The 22,933-nt window shown below is 36.3% G+C and overlaps 1 protein-coding gene across 1 annotated transcript; it reads left to right on the top strand.

Annotated features, from left to right (window-relative positions):
- The first annotated feature begins 8,188 nt into the window (after positions 1 to 8,188).
- On the top strand, positions 8,189 to 22,761 carry LOC124170733 (ubiquitin-conjugating enzyme E2 J1-like). The gene is made up of 5 exons (XM_046549632.1): positions 8,189 to 8,380; positions 8,488 to 8,693; positions 9,755 to 9,945; positions 11,292 to 11,400; positions 20,037 to 22,761. The coding sequence occupies exons 1-5, from the start codon at positions 8,344 to 8,346 to the stop codon at positions 20,301 to 20,303; spliced, it is 810 nt and encodes a 269-aa protein (XP_046405588.1). The 5' UTR covers positions 8,189 to 8,343; the 3' UTR covers positions 20,304 to 22,761.
- The last annotated feature ends 172 nt before the right edge of the window (positions 22,762 to 22,933 follow it).

The raw sequence follows: 22,933 nt of genomic DNA, 5'->3' as shown, positions 1-22,933 counted from the left end.
TGTACCAAAATAAAGATGACTGACTTCAAGGAAAAAATCAATGAAATCACGGAAATCTTTATGCAGGATGCTTTTAATCTTTGTGCTTACGCAGACATGCATTATATTACTAACTCTTATATTATAAGGCGTTAACGTTGATCCAAAGAGTTACCTGCACAATTAATATAAACGTTATGGCCTGCATTGGACCTATGATTAGTGCGTAAGCCAATTATAAATATACTAAAACAAAGTAGCTACATCAATCAACCTGATTATCATTTCGCAATAATTAACTTCATTTGAAAGAATGAAGCCGATTAAAGACGCTTAAATTCGTGCATTTTCACCAAAGTAAGATTTAGAAACGAAATAGATCTAAAATTCACCACATTATTGGGAAAAAAGATCAGAAAATAAGTTTTAAAAACTCTTTCCAAGTATGCATAATGCCCTCCAGGCTCACCAGCAAAATAACTTGTATATCAATTTCCAAAGGAATTTTTAACTACCTGAATAATTGTGTTCATCAATAATAATTTTGTTTTTGTCTTGTTTAGTATTTTTTATATCGATAGGAAATCGAATATCGTAAACGAATTGATTGGTCACGATGGCAAAGCAACATTCACAGCATGTAAAGGAGTGCTTCTTCCAAAAAAAAACCGATTGGATTTAGCGTATATTGCAATGATATATCTATAATATTTGAAATTTACCCTTTAAATATATTTTATGGTTGTCTTCTTCACGTACTTCAATCACGTATGTGTGTTGTTCTTAATGAAATGAAAAATCACGCTTTTGAGAAATGTGATGAGTATGACTCAGACGAATTACTTTAAATACCAGCCATAAGAACCAGCATACGTATCATCGTACTTTCTGTATGATATCGATATCACAGCCAAACATTAATTTCAATGTGTTCATAAAGACATTAGTCCATTTTCAAAACTTGTCAAATAAGGTAAAGCCTCGAGTAAACTAAAAAGTCAATTAATATACCATGAATATAAGGATTAGAACTCCACGGCTTTGAATAGGAGTTGTAAGATGAAGACTCACGCAGGACTGACAAGGACTGACACAGGTCACGACAGTGGCGTAGCTAGGAATATGCTTTGGAGGGATGGGGAGGCCTGGGGGTTCGACACCCCCACGTAACGGGTGGTCCGGGGAAATTTTTGAAAAATGACATGCCTGGAAATACATTTTACATCATTAATAAATTATATTTAACTTTAAGCAGACCCAGTTATCATATGTCGAAACTAAACATGAGTTTCAAATATTTTTTTATTTTTCTGAGGCTTTGGGGGGGTCTTTTCCCCCATCACCACCATAGTTACGCCACTGTATGGAAGATATGGAAGAAGAAAACTTAAAACTATTAAAAAGTACTCCAAACAATCTGTTAAGGCCGTTATACACGGCGTATGATTTCATTCGCATGATCATTCACCGTGTATGACAGAACAATTCGCGAATAAACCTTCGTGCGCATGATTATTCAGTGAAAATTAGAACATGTTCTATTTTGCTGGCATGACCCTGTGAATGATCACGGGATCATTCAGCATGATCATTCACCGTGTATAGCGGCCTTTAGATGCATTCGAGAGATTCTTCATTTTAATAGAAAAAGGTAAATTACTTTGCAATTACTCGAAACCTGTCCCCAATTCCTGCCATTTCTCTCTCTTGAAAGAGTTGTTTCAAAATTTCATTTCCAACCGTCAACGGATTTTTCCACATACTACACAAAACCTCCCTCCCTGATCCACTTCTCATTTCTTCAATGGTCACTAACCATTTCCCTTCCCCCTCTTCCCTTCCCCGGTCACCCACCAACTTTGCAGCCCACCAATATGTTACGCCCGTACTCCCCCAAATTCATTTTCCCTATTTATTCCAGAGACGGCAAGTGAAGAGAAACGAAAATGTTTCGTTTCGGCCCGGAGGGAAACGAAAATACGAGGCCTGGGTTTAGTTTCGTTCCCGCACGAAATTTAAATCACCAAGGAGTTTAGTTTCGACCTACTCCCGGGAACGAAACTAAATTAATCGAAACTCCGCTTCTCTTAGTTAAGTTTCGATCCCAGAAGTTGATTGGGCAGCGAAAAGAGGTAATAGTTTGCACCCATTGCGAGTGACATGCGTGTACAGAGGTCAAAACGTTGAGCTAAAAGATCGAATGGCCAGTCTGCTTTCACCGTTCTCCTGTTCGTGGTCAAAATATGAGAGCCCATGCATCTAATGGCGGTAGGCTGAACGAAACTATTGAAATTTTACTGGTTTTTACTTTCGTTTAGTTTCGATTGCCATCCCCAATATATTCTAGCGATGATCACACTTGCCTATCAATTCAACCTTGAGTTGTTTTGAAGAATAGTACTTCGCGTTGAAAAGGGCCTCTTGAAGGCCGAAATAGCGCTATCCGCACCTATCTTGTCTCACTATACATCTTGACCCGCTCTTCTTGAGCTTATTCCCCAAGAATTTTAGCTTGTGAGTCTCTATGTGTACTATCGCTTTCAATAATATGTAGACACTCAGGAGCTCCACTTAACTCGATGGGGCCAGGTCAGTAAAAACTTGGGAGATTGGCACGTAAAGCGACTTGCATCCATTCTCCTCACGGCACCAAGAGCCGACGAGGACGGACGCGGACGCGACTGAGGAGCCGCAGCTGGAATTCAACTCCAGGAGCAAAAGCCCAATCGAAATTAAGATTATCGAATGGAATAAACTGAGGAAACTCACGTTCACGCACACGCTGGTCCTTTGGAGTGTTTTCTTTCGGGTGGGTTGAGCCCGAAGTAGTCACACTTTTTTTAATTTTTTAACCGCATCAGGTTATTAAAATGATGCCTCTGTATATATTAATAAATTTATGTCTAAACAAATTCATAATGAAGAGGAAATGAACAGGGGAGGTAGCATTGGTTGTATCTTCGTGTACTTTGGGCTAAATACTGTAAAATCTCCGTTAAGTAATAATTCTGCTGATACTGACTACAATTCTCACCAGATAACCAGTCATAGTTGCAACCACTCGTAGTTAAAGTCATTTTGATAGTCCAAAGGTTAAAATAAGTAACAGTTTTTCAATTGTCAGAGTAAGTTACAGCTGTAGGAGCTCTTCATCTCACAATTCTTAACGTACAATGGTTCTGGTTTGCTAATTAAGAATATTGTCATTCAGAAATATCGCCCTCATTGTTTCTTCAAACTCAACATCAATTCAGAAAAGGGTTTGCTGCAAAAAATCATTTGACCTGACCGAGGAATCTCACCTTAATCTCCCTATGCGAATCTTTAAGTCAAATAATTGTTTTTAAACCTCTACTCATTAATTTTCACTGAATCACTTGCTAATCCATTGTTTTTCAATTAACTTATTCTTAGCATTTTTAAATCAGAAAATAACACTGGAGAACGACTTTAACACAATTTCAATTTCTGAGCTGTTTTAGGGTAAAATAGACATGCTGATATCAAAAATGTAATTAGTTTTATTCTACCTCATCAAGTTTTCTCACTACATCTTGCATGAATGTGACCAATCTCTGCGAAATTGAGCGTCGATCACAAGAGGCATCATTGCTCTTCAATTAGCTGGCATTTACCTTATCCGACTGCTGCCGGGTAAATGACGCTGTATGAGGCCAGCGGCAGGTGAGTATTTGTCTAGTAATGCAGGAGATACTATAGTTAGACACAGGCACATAGCCCAAAATTCGCTCGTGAGGAGCTTCAGAGTTGAGCGGTTAACATACACTGATATTTTGTTGTCAATTCACACGTATCGGTAAACTAAAACTAAATATGTAAAAATGCATTCATCGGTACGAAACCATTCATAAGTAATCATTCTCTATGGTCAGTATAAAAGGTGAGATTTCCATTTAAATTCCTTCCAGTACAAAATTTGTATGACATATAATGCAAAAAGAGGTTATCCTATAGCTTAAAAAATTTACCTTACATATAAAAACTGAGATTATTTTCGTACCCAGAGGCTAAAAGGTAGTTAAAAACCAGTCTAAGATCAAGGACAACACATTGATTGTTCCTCAGTGTAATTAACGAGGTTATTATTTTTATAAAACACACGACATCATCTTTAATAAAACTTAAGTTTAATTGTCACAATTGTCTTTCGGTGTAACAAAGAGAGCGGTCTAAATTCCTACCAATGACTCAAATGCTAGGCACAGGTAGTCAAAATCATGAAAGAGGATTTTTTTTAAATCACTATGCATCAAATAAGAATGAGGTGAAAATGACAAGTAACTAAGCGAAGAGAATTAATACTGTAAAAAGAGTGATATATTAATAAAATAGTCTAATTCTATTCATGTTGATAGTTAAAACTCTGCCGAGTAAGATATTTGTTGTTCTTTGATTGTAAGATCTATGTCGAAGTTTCACTGAATGTGCGAAAAATGTGTGTTAAGGAAAAAACTTAGATAACTGAACTACCATCATTTTTATTGGTGAACGCGTTATTTTTCCACTATAATAAGCTAAATCGTTAGAGTTCCTTGTATAAATGCGTTATTAACAGCCACCTGCTGTTGACAGGCCGAAAAATCGATAGTTTCTTTGTTATTTAGCTGCCCTTCGGTCGCATCTTTTATTCTTTGCGAGCCAATGGAATCGAGAGAAGAAAGATTTAATCCATGAACGAAGTAAAATACAATGCTGCGCGCTTCGTCAAAAATTACTCCGAGCTATGAAAAAGCGTTTCACAGATTTTACACAAACTATCATGAATATTACAAAAGAGGATCCTTAAGTCGGCCTCTAAATGTGTTGTCGCCCACCGCGCATATAAATGGGTTACTAAGCTGATGTGATAAATTGATATGCAAATAAAAGTAATTGTGTTGTCACCGCATTTTTGTCGCGAAATTTATAGAAAATTGGTCGAGCGGTACAAATTATTGCAATCTGAAGGTAAGGACCGACAACGCCAACGGTAAAATACATCTTAAGCTTCGAAATGACGTAACTATTTAATGGCAATGGCACAAATATTTATATATAATGGAATATTTATACATAATTTTAGTAATTATTAATATACATTTTGTCGGAACATTAAAACACAATTCTGAAATTCTGCTCCCGCCATCATCTTCTCGATGTTTCTGATGAAAGCTTTTCAGAGACGCCGTAATTTCGAGATTGAAAATCCATTTTTTGGAGGGGGCTCGATACTCAGCCTTCGCTCAGCTCTGAGGAAGTGCGAGGAGTTGCCCCTTGAATGTGGGAGAAGGCCCAGGCCGTGATGCATCGTACATACATGCGGCTAACGGTTACGGGTAGTGGTGGCTCGTGAGTCAAATGCTGGGAGGGGCGCACTCCACCGGGGGGTCAAATTTTTTTAAATATTTTGCGCATTTTAGTGATTTTGTAGTGCAATCTAGGTATTAAATTTTGTGATGCCATATGCTCCGTTTTTTTCAACAAAATTACCTAGTTTTCCTAATAAAGCTTGATTAATAAATACTAAATGCAGTAGACTCTCGGTCATACGTATCGGCTTAGTCTCGATTGTACTGATCAATGATCTTGCGGAATAAAAATATATTTGTTGCGATATTTTGCAAATAAAAACGATAATACATAACTTTACGTTTTAGCGCCTACATTTTTCGCGCGGATATGCCCACAATACACTTCCATTGTTCGTTTTGCAATCATAATGCGTTTTTTGTAAATTCTACACAGTATTTGCAATAATTTAGGCAGGAATGATACTTGTAACACCTGAGGAGGGAGGGGAGTGTCACTGACATCCACTAGGCAACAAACACTACTAGAATGCGCGCGCTTTGTTATTGCAGATGTAACCTTTGATTGCGTTGTTGGCGTTGCTTCTTGAATGCAGTATGATTTAAAGATTTTGATGCAGAGAGTCCTTATGGGCAAGTTGTCACTGGTTACGGGAACTGAAGCGGGGCTGGACGACGCGGGAAAAGTAGTCAAAATTCACTCTACAGTCAACTGACTAAATGCCAATGCAAGGTAGGAGTTGAATTTCAAAAAATAAATCAGCGCGTAAGAATTACATAACAATGCATAGAGTTTATATTTACTATGTGAGGATGTATAGAAGGCTCCACTAGGGAGCAGTTGCAGCGTTAGTTACTATGAAACCGGTCCCCGCGAATTAATTCGCACTCCAACTTTAGTCACTAAAGGCGCAAGGATCAGTAGGTGTTAATGTATTTGTCTTTGAATCCCCTTAAGAACTCAATGAGAATGTATTGCCGTGGTCCAGTGGCTACGGTGTTCAATGCCCAACCAAGGTATTAAGATCGAGTACCGTCTGCGGAGCTTTTTCTTCGCAATTTCTTTCTACTTTTTCTTTTACAGAAGCCTGCTTATCACAATTATTTTCATGACTTTCGCTGAAATTTTCACTTTTTTCTGTACTTACTAAAAATTATTTTGTACTCATGTGGCAGGTGATGTTTTTCTCTCTCTAGATTTCAACGGATCTTTTCCAATGATTCAAAAAATAGGCTTGCATTGTTAGTGTCCACATTCTCATATTGCAACATAAAAGGAAACCAAATGAATGTGCATCTTAGAAATGCGTCGTGTTGCGACGCGAAGATAAAATAATTCAAAGGAAGCTTCTGTGTGAAAAAAACGGGTAAAAATAAGACGTTGCAAGTCTACAAGAAAATTTCCTCGTAAAATTTATTAGAATAAAATTTTTCAGTGAAAATCATGAAAATGGATGTGAATAGTAGTTTTATGTAAAACAAACGTAGAAGAAAATCATTAAAATACATTGCCACGGACGCGAATAGGTCATGGAACTTTAGAGTGGTATCCCAGTAACGAGTAATTGCACATCGTTTTGAAGGTAGCATATTTCACTTGTAAATGTTTAACTGCGTTTTTTACTATTATTTATGTCATTGAGCTTAATATTTATTAACAACTTAAGTTTTAGCAATAATCGATTACATTTACCGCTGAGCGTTTCCCTTGCGGGCTAATACGTATGTTAACATGTATCGTAGCCACTGGGACGCCGCTATTTATTGTGACCGGTGAGAGTCAATGGAGCCATAGGCATGGAGAATCCTGTCTACAGTATTTATGTAATCATGCAATGTCTTCTTGGTCTAGTGGTGGGGTTCACGAAGTTTTCAAGATCAGAAAAATGTTCATAATGTGTGTGCAGCATAAAATCATCACTGAGATTTCATACGTAGAACCTCTGGTCGATTGCACGATAGTTTACCCACTACACCAACCATGACGTCATGGGAAATTTAGCACTGCCGGAACGCACTTTCCTTTATTTTTTTAGAAGTGAAATATTACTCTGAGTGTTCTTTTATTACAAGTTATAATTTAAATTTTATTGCATTTTTTTGGTTATGAAATTACATATGTATTAGAAATTTAGAGGCAACAAAATTGATAAAAGTGTTATTTTACTATTATGACTTATATTAACCAGTGCCGGAACAGCGTTCGGGCACCATGACACTACTGTACACCACCGGAATGGTTGTGCTCTTGAGCAATCTCAATACCCAATATGTCGACCGTGTTCACAACATACCAACAAGGGTGAACTCCATTTTAGGTGGGACTTGGGCGTAGCGTACTTCGGAGAATGCGTAGTTGGGTCGTTCACACGTCATGCTGCGACGGATATGTTTTTTCCGATACAAGGGGTTTGTGGTTTGAAAATTCCCGGTTGTATGAGAACATTACGAGGAAAAAACTTCAAAAGGACGTCTTTAAGTAATACCTGGCCGCTTACTTTTTTCCGCAAATGTACCTATATAAATGCCGCCAATGTACTTCTATATTTTTATATTTTTACTGATAAATGATTTTTTTCTGTAAGGCTTATTCTTCCTTATGTATCCTTCATTTCCTCATGTATTATCTTTCTGTGCCCCTGTATTCCATGTAAAAGGGCAGCATTGTCCGTCGATAAATATTAAAATTAAAAATTAAATTAAAATAAACCATTAGTCAATATCTTTACGCTCCGTGCTCAAGATAGCAGCAAGGCCGTAGTTTTCATCAATTCGAAAATGGTGAATATTTCAGCTCATCGATAATAGCGCTCGTATGCAATGTGCTGAGTTGCGAAACTAAATGCACTCGATGGGAATTTAGATCGAAAGTGCCTCGCTGTATCGATTTCAATATCGGCAGTCGATTGTAGTGGAATCGAATTTGGAAATGGCAGTTCGGATTCTAGTCAGGAGTGAAAAGGGTAGCAAATAGCAATGATTGTTATGATAGCATAGATGTGGTCGACCAAATTTTATTCCATTTAACCTATTACGTTAGTGAATTTCTGAAGCAATGGAGACGCAAGCAATTTACAATCCTAGAAGCCCAGGTACTTCGTCAGTGTTTATGATGTGGAAGATGACGTCCATTTTCGTTTGTTTTGATTTGGTGTTTACTTCGTCAGAGATGTAATTTAAAGTATTGTTTTTAATGCAGCGGTTAAACGACTTATGAGAGAAGCTGTTGAACTGAAGGATCCTGCTGATGAATATTTTGTCCAGCCTTTGGAGGATAATTTGTTTGAATGGCATTTTACAATCAATGGTCCACCATCAACAGAATTCGAAGGAGGAATTTACCACGGACGAATTGTTCTTCCTACGGAGTACCCTATGAAGCCACCAAACATAATTATCTTAACCGTATGCACTTCATTTCTTTTTTTATATAGCTATAATCGGGGCTCGATGATGCTAGGACGATGTGTTCCCAGATTGCTTCATCCCCTAGGTAGATAGCTGTCAAAATTACCACCGCTTTATCAGTTGCTTCCCGCATTTCACTCTTGTGTGTGTTTTGCATTAATTGCATTAGTTCATGTTGAGAAGTATATTAAGTTGCTCTTAATAGGAGAGAGAGCGGTCATTTAGTGATTTCAATGGCCTATCTTTTTTGTCAATTTTCTTATATTTTGAGTTAATAGATGTGGGTGTTTTTTATGCACATTGTCACTCAAACCCGTGACTAATGGTTCTCGCAATGCTTGTATACAGTGGGTCATCAAGGCATTCCCACTCCTGGTAAATAAACTTAGTGGATATATCTGAAAGTTAAATTTTCAGTGAATGTACTATCGGTAGTTTTTGAGAATAAATATGTATGCTTATTACCAAATAAACCTCCCCAATTCTGCGAAGTAGGCACACTTTAAAAGTGTTGTACTTATATTACGGGTGTTCACTAACCTGTTAAACAAAGTGCTCATATCCACCCTCTACTTTTATTACAAGTTTAAAAAAACGGAAGTTTTGGGTGAGGGAGGGCTTATATTTGACAATTGTGTGTATTGAATGTGTTGGCATGTGTTTCGGTGCCTAAAATTTTTCAAATTGAACATTGGGGCCTCTGTTTATTATGCACCAAATTCTGTACAGATACCACATTCCTCCAACATATCGTTGACAATAAGAAAATATACGGTAAATGTCCAGAATGGACATTTACCAAATAATAATAAAATTTTTCAAATTGAACATTGGGGCCTCTGTTTATTATGCACCAAATTCTGTACAGATACCACATTCCTCCAACATATCGTTGACAGTAAGAAAATATACTAGGTAATTTTGTTATAATAGTTGTTCAATTTTGGTGAAACTGATCTTTTGGCCCTTTTAAATGCAGTTTCTGAGTGTCAAAAGGAGGATAATGCGTACTATATTATATTTAATGTAAATTAGCTTACAACTACTTTTCTTTCCAGCCCAATGGGAGGTTTGAGACTAATAAAAGCATATGTCTCAGCATCTCGGGTCATCATCCAGAAACCTGGCAGCCATCATGGTCTATACGCACAGCCCTACTTGCTTTGATTGCATTTATGCCCAGTCCTGGGAAAGGAATGATTGGGGCTCTTGACTACACTGTTGAGGAACGAAAGACTCTAGCTAGAAAGTGGGTATTAATTGTTTTCATCATTTGACTTTCAGCAAGTTTCACAAGACCTCAAACCTTGTTTCTTTGGGTGTTTCTTTTTGCATTGAATAATTCTAATGCTGTAATAATAATGCTGTAAGACTATAGAGCCGTCTTTCATAAAACTTTATAGTCACTTAATTTTATATGGTTTCCTGGTACTCAAGACAATTTCAACTTAACTCAAGACATAGTCAACCATTTTCTAGTTCATGACTAGCTTGCATGCAACTTGGAAACCTTGATTGCTATGAAATCAGCCGTGGTGCATCAAGAAATTTTATTTCCTGCAATCTCCATAATGTAGGCTTTGCTGTCACTATACGACTGTGACTACTGGATGAAAGATTGAGTCTGGTTTTTGATGCCTAGTGTGGGGAGGGGGATCAGAATCTCTTCAGCCCACCCAGTATGTGTACCAATACAATTCAAGAAGGTCTTTGCCAGAACATTATTTTGGTGTGAGGGGTTGAAGTGGAAGAGGGTATACGGAAGGGTGGTGGATTTGAGTGGGGGTCATTTTGAAGGGTTTCTTCGTGAGATTTCTCTCTAAACCAATTTGAGGGTTCGAAGCTCTTTACCCCCTTTCCCTTTGGAAAGTAACCTTTTATTCACACATGTTATGAAATGAAAATCATATACACATGCAATGGCCGCACATTCTTTTAAAGTGCAGAGAGGATTTGAAAGTCAATATGAGTCATATTCATGATGTGGCATGTCATTTTATTTTCACTTTCACCTGTTATTTACTTGAGCAACCAATTATTCTTTTAAAATTATAGGAAAATCAGTGGAAGTGATCAAAAAATTTCTTCAGCAATGTATTATTATATTGAGTCTTATCTTTCCTTCTACCCTGCCATTATTAAAATGTAGGCTTAGTTATGAATACTTGCTTAATTAGCTTCCCGAATAGCTCTATATTTTTTAAATTTGTGAATGAAAGAATTTGTTTATCAATAAAGCAATGGCAAATATTTATGTTTCTTATAGGAAAAGAGGAATTGGTTTAAAATCTGATTTTGTTAATAATTATCATCATTTATCAGTAGATTACGATTTTCTTGCTTAATTTTGATCTGATTAGTAGCCTTTAATTGCTATTATTGGTATTGAATCTTAAAAGAGGAGATATGTCCATAATCTTAGAAATAGTGGTAATGAGATGTTTTCTAATCTTAACAATATCCCTTCATAACGTCTACTTAAAGTTTTCGCTGAGGAAAATTTTCACTGTATGAGTACTTGTACAATGTTCGGTGAATGTTGATTATTTACAGGGTGTGTTGTTCTGTTCGTAATTCTGGCTCTCTTAATTCTAGGTCTCGTTCCTGGCGCTGCCCTATCTGTGGTGATGTGTCCCAATTAGTTGGTAGGAAAACTGGGGCTGCTACACGCCAAAGTAATGAAGTGGTTACTCGAACAAGTACGGTAAGTTGAATGTTGACTTCAAAACTAACCTGATGAAGTTGCCTTGTTTCTCATAATAGAGTTTTTTTTAATGTTAAATGAATATTAGTGTTCATTGGTGAAAATGGACTTTGTACTCTAGTTAAAAAAACTGAGAAAATCTTAGGTGGTTATTGTCTCTTTCATCTCAATTGAGATTTTTCAAGCTATTTTTAGTTAAAGCAACTAAGGGAGAATAGAATAACAAATAATGTTAACTACCAGTGACAATACCATCAATGAGAGGTTTTCAAAGACTTGTTGAGAGCCTTCAAATGTCCCTTGGCTGCCCTATTGAAGTAATGTTGGCTAGATACCTAATTTTTTAAATTGATGTATCATATCAGGGGAGCTTGGTAGACCAGTGGGTAGAGCTCTTATCTCAGCTACTAGTCTAGGGGTCCTGGGTTCAAATCCTAGGTGCATCCTTCAAGCACCCGAAAACAAAAAAATTCTTGAAGGTCGAAGTGGCCCAAGGAAAGGAACTAGCTTCCCTACCCTGGGTGTGTGACATTCACCCACCAGTGGCTTACTTTAAGGTGAGCTTTATCATCACCTATCCAAACCAACCTTCGGATTGAATGACTAAGTGGGTGTCATATCGATCCTGGTATGGTGACATCATCTTATAATCGATTAGTCTTCATTTATATATTTATTCCCATACCACCTAAAACAGCACTACATTGGCCTTCACATAAGGGCTTCATCACAAGTTAGCAATTGAATGTGCATGATTATCCATACCCTGGATAGGGTTAACCACTTATGGGGGTTCTAACCTGCGACCTTTGGTGCAGTAGGGGAGGACTTAACCCCACAGTCACTGCGGTTGGCAATACACAAGGCATCAATAAATTGGATCTTCATGACCTCAGGATTTCCTTTATTCCTTTGATTTTTGAGGTAAACTTTTTGCTGCCATTTTATATGCATTGGGTTAAAAGTCAGGCATTCCACCTCATGTTATACTGAGGCTGGTTTCTATGGGGCCTATTCATGACATGGTATTGAGCTAGTTTTTTCAGTTTGCTCAGTACAACTCAGTCATATGATTGTAAAGGTCCAAGACAAGCCTCTTGTGAGTCTTGAAAATGTCTCGATGTTTGAGCAAATATTTTGCCCCAGAATAATTTTACTGTTTACATGAATGAAGGTATATCTGGTGATAACAGACTAACTGGTGAGGAAATAAAAATTTTTGTTGAATTTTGTGATGATAATGTCTAAATGCCCATGCCATCAACTTCTTTTAAAGAAACTAGTGGGCTGTGGATGGATTACATTACTATTGAGCTTAAATTAATGTGTGATGCATGCAAATTTTGCTTTTTCAGTTGTAGGTTTAAAAAGTTATTTGGTATTCAAATATGTACTATTTTTGGCTTATTTCGAAGTATTGGATTTGTTAAAATTTTTGCGATCAATTCATCTTAATGTACAGTAGCACATTTTTACACTGCATTTATAAGTAGGTGTCTAAATATGTTTCGTTATGATCTTGTGTTGAAACTTGTTTCTGCATGGTAATGATGTAAACCTGATTTCAATGAATTCGGCAAATTTTCAGTTCTAAGGCTCATTTTGAAGAACTCAATGGAGTTTTGAGCGAATCAAAAATAAATTATCAAGTATGGAACATATATGAGTCAAAAATGCATTTGTAAGTGCTAAAATATTCCTAAAAGCAGAAAATGATAAATTTCAATGCCAGGGGAAATTAAACATCTGTGCCTATGTAATGGAAATTTATACAGGCCGGCCTAGGTGGCAGTGGGGTAAAGTCCTCGCCTGCCAAACCAAAGGTCGTGGGTTCGAATCCTGCCTGGGTAGGTGGTTCCTATCCAGTGCATGGATGTTTGTGATGTGCTTTCTTAATCCTACATCGTAAAGGCCTTAACATGCTGTTTACAGAGAAGTTGAAAATAAATAAATGAATTTTTAAAAATGCCCTGTGGTCTTAGCCATTTCACGCCATTGAACTTGGCATCTGTGTATGTAGACTACTGAATTTGGCATGCTAAATGTTAAATAATTTTTATGTTCAAAGCAAGGTCCAGGTTGTGAGCAAGCTCGTATTAGTGCTTCAGTGATTGCTTTGTTGTCTGTCTGGTCAAATGAAATTTGGAATGACAGAGGACCTTATGGATCATGATGGAACTATCATTGTTGTACCCATGTTAACTTGAGTTTGCTCTATATTTTATCCTATCATGGTCTGTTTTTAATCAATGGTCTGAATGTTTGCTCAGAGGTGCACAGCTGTACTTGAACATTATTGAACAGCTGTTTACCTGTCGATATCAATGGCTTGGAGGAAAAATTACTTAATTCGTAAGAGTGAATTATAAGAAGTCAAGATTTGTATGTTTAGTAAAAACATAGACATTAAATGATAAACTGAAAGGAGATTTGAGTGGAGAGCTGCATTAGCCAATCTGAGGATTGTTAACGTATGATGATAGAGATCTGCATATGCTGGTGTGCTGTCATCTACTATCCTAATTGAGCATTGAGCCACACTCCTTGCTCTCCGTAATGATTAATCAAAAACCATTTCGCACTTTTCCATAGCTCACAAACATGTTTCGACTCTTAATATTAATCCATAGGTGCTATACAATGAAGACTCTGTGAGTCAAAACGTAAAGCATGTTAATAAAATGGTAGAAAAGTGCTTCATCTTTTTTTTTTAATTTAGATACCCTTAAAGGATACCTCTCAAGTCTGAATCCGATGATGTTCAAAGTTGTGAGATATATATTGCCTGGGGCTTTTTTTTATAATCATTCCATTGTCGATTTCTAAAATTTCTTTTCTAATGCTGTTACAAGTTTATGATTTAAGGTGGTCAAGGCACCATTTTTTAGTTAGGTCCAATTTCAATGACTTAAAGATAATATATGGCAGAATAACATGTACATATGTGTATGTGTACTTTGAAGGCAGAAATTTTTGTGTAAAACCATTTGGCTTGAATGGATTTTGACCCCAAATCTCTGTTTTGCAGGTCAGGTATGTTACACCATCAAGTCATAAATCTTTCAATTTCTGTGAGGGTTGTTATAAACACACTATCTGTATCTCAAGTCACTTAGTTTCACAAGAGATAAGGCACAGTTGGAGGAGGAATCACCCGTCGTTGTTGCCCATGCATGATGTTCAAATTTTCAGAGCAATACATTAGACAAATGACTTCAAATGAATTAATGCACAAATTTGCAGATGTATGCCTCCCAAAGGCAGAAGTTTGCTTTGAAAAGGAATCATTTGATTTGAACTGGGGTATGTTAGTTGGGAATGTTAGAAGTCACATCATCATTTCTGCCTAGATGCCTTAGCACCTGGTCATTTGCCTCTGCATAAAGTTATATTTATTATGCAGTGCTTTGGGAATTATGTGTGTGAAAGTTCCTGAGTGATGTAATGTGGAATTGAAGATAGTTTTCTGAATGGTGCCCCCAGGAATAAACTTCATTAATAGTATGCCTTGTTGTATGAAACAACCTGACCCCTATTTTAATGGAAAGGAAGATGGGCAGGTTGATTCCTAGATGATTCTTTTATCGATTGGGAGCTATTATTTGAATAAAATTCTGATTTCCTTTCAATTCTCCCCCGACAATAAAGTCTGTAACTTATGAGGAATAATTTATAAGACTGATATTTGTATTTGCAAATCAGGGAATTAATGTGATTCAAGCAGGTGCTATCACTTCATATCAAATGCTCATGTTTGTGTAGCTAAATATGCTTTCATCTTAAGTCATTTTTTCTAGCATAAATTTTCAGTAAAGGCCTTCTTGTCAAGGTTATATCTGATGTTGGCAATGGAGAGAAATGGGAATGCTGTCCAGACACTGCTTTGTGACACACATCACTTTTGATCTTCTCTGGTTATATTGACTAATTGGTCCTTGTAATTAGGTACTCTTGACCTCCAAGAATTGACATTGGAACAGAATATGAATCTCTACGCAAGACATTTGAACCCCTTAATTACATGCAAGCTGTGTGTTTGAAGTGATAGATAAACGGGGTAGAGAAAATCTGTGTCATAAAATTTTGACCCTGGATAGCTGATGGTGGTAGGAACCAAAATTGCTGATGATGTTTCAGTCGACAACACTCCTTTTTTGAACTTTTAGCCTAATGCACTGGTTGGCTGCAAGTTTTCCCTGTCGCTGGATACTGTAGGCAACTCATGACTTTGGGTGTTTAGCCTGCCGGAGGTCGCGATGTAACCAAGGCATCCAGCAATGGCACAAACTCACATCTAATCAGAGAGCTTTGACTAAAAGTTTTTGTAGTTTAAAAATTGTGTGTTTTCAGCCTAAACATCATCATTAATTTTGGTTCCTACTGACGTCAGCTATCCAGGGTTAAAATCACAATTTTTCTCTACCCTGTATGTGATATATTCTAATGAGATACCTGAAGCTATGAGTGGTTCTGGAACTATTCTTTATAGCTGGCTTGTAAATAACTTGATTCTTACAGAACCAGCTGTAGGGCTTAATGTGTTATGAGTTTCATTTTGTTTGAGTGATGGTTTCTCAAGAGCCTAGGAATATTGGGGCTTGAAACATTACACTTGACAATTATTACCTTTTTTTAATTCTAACTTCTTAAAGTCATTTTATTTTCATAAACTTATATGTGCTCACTCAACCTATGCCTACTTGTTACACACTCTCTGTATCTGGGTGCTCAACTCTATGTACCCTTTAATGCTGAGTTAACATCTGAACAGAATAATTTCAAATTAATGTAATTTTTTATGTAAACCAATTCATAGAATATATTTAGAACTCTGAACATGAGTCTCTTAGCCTTTCTTGTGCTCAGTGTGACATAGATAAGGATGTGCTAGTTTTTAAATGAATGAACTGTCTCATTTGCCATGGAATTGCTTCATTTATTCACATTTTAAGCATGGTTATCTTCAAAGCTGCTTTTTCGAAGATATCATCAAATTTTTCCCTAGTATGAACTTCATTTTTGTGTCAGTGGTTACATTTATACTTGATCAATCTATCGAGTGCATTTCTATGCTCTGATGACATTTTTTGACTACCTAATAGATAATAAATGAATGTCTTTGGTATTTTAGCTTTTGAAGGAGTCAAATAATGGGTATTATGAGGCTCAGGTGCTCTACTGATGGAGAACTGTAGTCAAAAGCGAAAATGTAATCTGACAGACACTTCAGTACTTGAGTCTACACTGAGTCATAGTTTTTTACTTTCTTCCTCAGTAGAATGATATTGAGGTTCTTGACAATGGCACACAAGAAATCATTCATTGACTATCTCTAGAAAATTTTGAGATAGTTTCTGTGTAGAATTTAATTGGACCCTGATCCTGTTGGCAGAAAATGTTGATTATTATGTTCAGCCACTCCTTCACTACTTGATTTTTAATAATTGAGAAGAAATGTAATTGAAAATCAGAGTATATATCTCAGCCTGAAAATTAGCGCCTAATGATTTTTTCTGCACTTATCATGCCCTTAAAGCGATTGAGGAAAAATACACTTGTATTTTTGGATTATGAACCATGTAAAAATCTGCAGTGAGAGGCTAAAATAGTTCTAGTGCATTTTTCTTGGGCTTAAATCTGTTGAGGTTTATTAAACCTTGTTTATGTTTCCTGGAAAATGTATACTTTGGTTCAGTACAGGAGAGGCACCTTGTGATGCTCCCAGGCATTATTTGCCGGCTTCAGAACCAGTGCTGTTTTAAAATTCCCATTGAATTTGCTAAATATTATTTTTTTAATGATTTTAAAATATGTACTGTGTTTGCTATAAATTATTCACGGTGGAAAGGAAAATTTGGAGTTTACTTGATACATATACATTAAGAGGAAGAAATACCTTTCCATTTGTAGTTCCCTGTAATGAATTTTTATTGGTCTTCATGCAATGACTGTTGCCTGTTTTGTATGCAAGGCATATGTATCCATCGAAATTTTTTTGTCATAACTCCCGGTTCCATGTACTTGGGTTTGAGTGAATCTATGTTTTGAACTTATGGAGTAAACTTTGAACTCTAATTTGCAATTTTCTCTAAGGAATTACCCACAGAGTTTTTTCCATTTTCTTAAAACAATATTGGTAACCTGAAGTAGATGTTTGTTTTATAAGGCGTGTGGGTTTTTAGCTCTCAGTTTTTCCAAGTGCATGAAATTTTTTTTGTTCTTTCAATTACTGTATTAATATGATGGAACAAAATCATTGAAAGCATTTAAATGATAAGGAAGAGAGTGCCTTTATCTCAAAAATTTAAATTTTGGATAAAATTAAAGAATTCCCAATGTTCCTAGGGAAAAGTATTGGGTGATTAAAATAACAAAGATTGTGCAAAAACTTCATGCAAAGGATATCAGGAAAAATAAAGAGTTTGCTAATGCTGGAATCGAGAGTGGCAAATACACAAATAATATTCCATTTTCCTTCAGGCATAAAAATATTCATTTCATTTTGGCGGAATACCCCTTTTCATCGAAAATGAAAATCAAAAGTTAAGGATTTGATTGGAAGAAAACTTGGTATTTCACTCTATTCATTAACTTCATGTGATACAAAGAGACAAAATGGAAACATGTCTCTCATCTGAGGGTGTTCAATAATTTTTTAGAAAAATGTGGAATGACAAATAATTTTGGGCAGTTTTATTTATTTCACACCGTAATCTCCTTTCAGCTTTATTCATTTTCCTGAGCAATTTTCTAATCTTTTTAAGCTGTCGGAAAAGTAGGATTTCAGAATCTCCTCAAAATAGGGATTTTTTTGGAGGATAACCTTCCTTGTTAAACCTTAACCTTCCTCCCCTAAGCCATTACTTCAAGTTGGAAGATATGAAAAGCTCACTAAAGGTCAAATCTGTTAAATATGGTGAATGTTATAATAATTTCATTCCATATGTTTTGCTATTGCAGCTATGCATGTCTTGATGAAAGAGGATCTTTTGCCTAACAAATGAGAAAGTTTTTCCTTGATTTTTTACTCAACTAGCCCAATAACTATGCATTACACTCTCCTGTTATTATTTTTTCCTTTTCCAAGTAATTGATTTAAATTATTCTGTGTTCATCTCAAAAGACAGGGGCTATAAACATGCTGGCCGATTTTACCATCTTCACATTCTTCAGAGCCTGTTCCCCCTCAAAATCCACTGTTTGACGGTTCTTTTTTTCTTTAGAGTGTAGCAGGGTTCCCACTCAACCGTGAAAACCTTAAAACCGTGAATAAGCCGTGAATTTCTTCTACCGTGAAAAAACCTGGAAATAGCCGTGAATTTCGTCATAAAACCTTAAAAAATCTCTCAAACTTGATTGTAGAACAACAATAGATGGGTTAAAAGAAAAAAAACGATATGTCAATCATGTTTCAAGGTCGAGTCACGTGCAGGCAATGTCCACGCATTTATCTGCACACGTGTATTCGAAAGCGCAGCTATTAATTGGTCCGTGTGTGCCATGACAGCACATTGACCTTAAGCCTGCGATTGGAAGACGTTAATCCTGGCAAAAAATCAGGCTCTTCTTCACTTCCCTGCCACCCTGCTCTCTCCATTTTCCCACTCACATCCTTTAAGCCGGACATGAATTTTGCTAACGATAGGTGACGTCATGAGAGATAGCACTGTCATTGCTGCATTTGCATTCAAGGCATCTGTCGCGTTTGTTACATTTTTAGTTAACATGCGGCCGATGATTGTTACGTGATCAATATTTCTGCCTAAAATGCCTTATCTAAAAACCGTGAATTTGATGGCATTCAGACCGTGAAAACCTGGAAAAAACCGTGAATTTTATAATGTAGTTGGAGTGGGAACCCTGGTGTAGTGATGTATCCATATTTCATCAATAGTTATGTATCAATGCTGGATCTTTAGGATTGCAATAGCAAAGCACTTCAGCACACAACTTCAGCATAGCCTCTTAGTCTACACACAATTAGGTTTGTTCTACACTGTAAGCAAATGTGGTACCTATATTGCCGAGATTTTTTCACACCCAAGCTTTCATGCTAAATTAAAGTAGCTGTGCCTTGTGATATGTCTGTTGCCTCAACTATTTTGCTCACTTCAATTCATGGATGATGTGGAAGCGTATAGTGTGTTTTGCCATTTATTTCAAGGGTAGACACTTCACAGGGCGTCTAAAACGATTTTCGTCTTTTGTGAATGTGAGGCCAAGGTTAAACTCATTTACCCAGTAGTAAGCTGTTGCAAACACAGGAACTGATATGCAGAGAGCTCATTCTAATTCATTTTTATCTTCTTCTGGCATTCTCTCTTTTAAATACAAGTATTTAATCACCACTTGAAACTCAATTCTATCCATTTTATAATCAGATGAAAGTTGTTCACAACAATATACAACAACATTGAAACTATGTCATGGAAACTCTAAATTTTAACCAACAGATGACGGTTATTAGTGCTGCTTTCTGGTGACAAGTCATTTTTGATATCACAGGTGCATTCTCTTGGAAATTACCAGGACTTACTGAATGACCCTTGTATCTATGTTATGCATACCTATCATCTGTGATAGTTTCTTGCTAGGTATTGCCATGCACTGACAAATTCTCTTTTCTTATTTTTCAGGAAAATGGTAACATACCACCATTACAGGAGATACAAGATGGCTGTTTTCTTCCCTGCAAGGATAATAATGAGGCTCAGTTCAATGAGCAGCAGCAGGAAGTGATTCCCAGTGTTGATGGAAGGAGTGATGAAACGGGACCATCGGTCATATCCCATGTGATGACATCCAGGCCTCCTAGTTCAGAAATTTTGAAGAGTTATGCACCTCTGAGTATAATTATTGCATTGATTGCACTTCTTGTGTTTCGGAGAATATTTTTGTTGTGATTGTTACCCCCATGTATTTTGTAAATTTATTTTATTGCTGTTTGGGAATCATCTATTTTATGTAAAACATAGGAAAGTTTAGTAAGAGTAAATGCATAGTTACTTGTGATAGTAATTGGTATTTTTTTAGATGCAAAATATGGTATTTATACAATACAGGTGTTTCTCCTGTTTTTTGTGTGTTCCAAATGTGATGTTTAACTCTACTGCCTTCCTTGATCGAATTTTTCTCCTCTGTGGCACACTGTGTGTACTCAAAAGTATGCACTCCACTAGTCCAACCCATTTGTGTATGGAAGAATGAGGCTAAAATTGGATGAAATGTAAATTAATGGGATGTTACCGAGTGATGTAGGTGGCTGGAGTTCAGCTAGTTGATGGAAAGCACTCAACTGGTATGGATTTGAACCTTCTTATTACTTATGAATGAGATGAATGTCGTATTACATCTGGGTTAAAATGAGTCCTCTGATATTCTAAAAATTAGGTCAAGGTCACCATATCACTTATTGCATGCAAATTTCTAAAGTAAAAAAATTTCTTAGTGACTTGCAGTACTTTATCACGAGTCTCAGACAAGTTTTGATCTTGGCCTACCCAGGAATATTCAGATGAATTATTCTGTGTTGCTACTATTTATTTGCTGCAATCATAGCTGTCTTCCTCATGTTTTACAAAATTTTCCAATTGGCTCGTGAAAAATATTTATTAAAAACTTATAAGAAATATGGTGCCACTCACTTTGTACAGTCTTTTATTTTATGATGTGCATTCATTAGTTCTTGTTATGAGAGGTTATATAAAGAAAGTTTAATTGAATGAAGTGGGTCGCTTGATGATAATTTCCCTATGTGCCCTTCAGTGGTAATGCCAAAGTTTAATCTGTGAATGTTAAGCATCTACTAGCTCTCACGATATTGTCATGTTTTTTTTTAATGCATTCAAATGTGAAATCAGGAGGATACTTTCATATTGCTAATTTTATAGCTATTGGTTTGTTTTGGGAGAAATATATATGTGTATGTGTCCTTGATACAATACATGCATTTAAATTTTTTGTCATCATATTAGATTTTGTGATACAAAATATTTTGAAACCTTGGTTATGCTTTGATTTCATTTGTCAATAATTAATATTTTGTGACCAGTATTGATCTCTGGTAAAAGTTCCCCTCATAGAGATGTCTTTCAGTTATTGCTGTTGTGCTGGAAATAAATTTTGTTGCTTATTGCTACGGCCACTCAAATACATTCGCAGGATTTTTTCCCTCTCTTCCAAGAGAAAGTTAATTGGCCTTGGGATAATAGGCAATTTGCATGCCTGGCATCAACCTGTTGGCCTTGAATAGCAGGTATGCATTGTCATCGGTTGTGTATCCTAGGTGTGTGATGAATTGTCTTGTTCTCTGTATACTCTGTTCATCTCATTGCAAATGAGAATTAAGTCCAGAAAGGGCTCACATGCTTAAAAAATGAAATTGTTATATCATCCTCAAATTTCCATTTATTCTAATCTGATATTTATGAAAATATGAACCTCATGAAACTCAGTACAGATATTGGTTTTCGAAAAATTATTGCTATATGGAAACGAAAACTAATCAGCAAAGCAAGTATGAGCTACCATGCACATTTTGCTTATGATAGGGTTTAGAGATCTAATTGATTTTCCCTTCCCCAAAATATTAAGGAAATATGATATTTAAAGTACCTACTCCAAGTGATTGCCTCCCTCCAAATGTATCCATTCTCCTATAGAAACTGCAGCCCCCAAGAAAAATCATGGCTACAACCCTGTAAGTCAATGAAAATAATACTCCACCATTTGAAATCACAATCCCCAATTTATAGGTGACCTATGCTCTTTCTTCATTTCAACCATGAATTACATTTTAGATGTTTGATTAGTATATGTATGTCAAAGATGTGCATGGTATTTATATGTGAGAATAAATTTCCCTATTTTGAAAATTTGGGTCCTTAAATTCTTCAAGGGGTTAGTTTGGTACACAGTCCTGGAACTTGAGTTAATGTTATTCCTTGTATTTACATCTCATTTGTATCACTAACATTGTACTTCACAATTGTATTGTGATGATTAGGGCTTGATTTCTATTGCAAGAAATACCCAGTACCTACTTATCCTGTTTTACCGACTCCCCACCTTTCAAATCTTATGGACACATTACTGCAAAAATGTTAATAAAACAGGGACTATTTTGTGGTAGCAGAAAAGGCTCTGCCAGTAATCATGGTGGACCAGAGTATATTTTGGAAAAATGGTAACGATGAATGAGACTTTTCCTATGATTTGTGCTTTTAGATGAGATAATTTGTTACAGGTCCTGACATTCCTTATTGATACTACAGTGCTGTAATAATTATGGGCATCAAAAGGGCAATCCTTTTCTGTTAATGTATGTTTTTGGGTTTAAATAAAAGTGTTTCTTGGCCAGTACTTAGAAAATTGAATTTTAGAATTGTGTCGTATGTATAGGAAATTTTAATTATGCGTTTTTTAATTGCACCCATGTTATTGATGACTTCTGTGGTGTGCTGTAGTGGTGTATTAAGCCTCACTCTGTCACTTTTTTGTCCTTCTTAGGGATAACCGCAGTGGAAATTATAAC

The sequence above is a fragment of the Ischnura elegans genome, chromosome X, assembly GCF_921293095.1.
Source record: "Ischnura elegans chromosome X, ioIscEleg1.1, whole genome shotgun sequence".
Taxonomy (NCBI): domain Eukaryota; kingdom Metazoa; phylum Arthropoda; class Insecta; order Odonata; family Coenagrionidae; genus Ischnura; species Ischnura elegans.
This window is presented reverse-complemented; position numbering and strand designations above follow the sequence as displayed.

What these genes read in the sequence shown, in the direction of transcription:
- LOC124170733 (XM_046549632.1), top strand. Translation starts at nt 8,344, where the DNA reads ATGGAGACGCAAGCAATTTACAATCCTAGAAGCCCAG. An exon ending in CAAACATAATTATCTTAACC is followed by an intron (nt 8,694 to 9,754) that starts GTATGCACTTCA and finishes TTTTCTTTCCAG; the next exon opens with CCCAATGGGAGGTTTGAGAC. An exon ending in TGGTTACTCGAACAAGTACG is followed by an intron (nt 11,401 to 20,036) that starts GTAAGTTGAATG and finishes CTTATTTTTCAG; the next exon opens with GAAAATGGTAACATACCACC.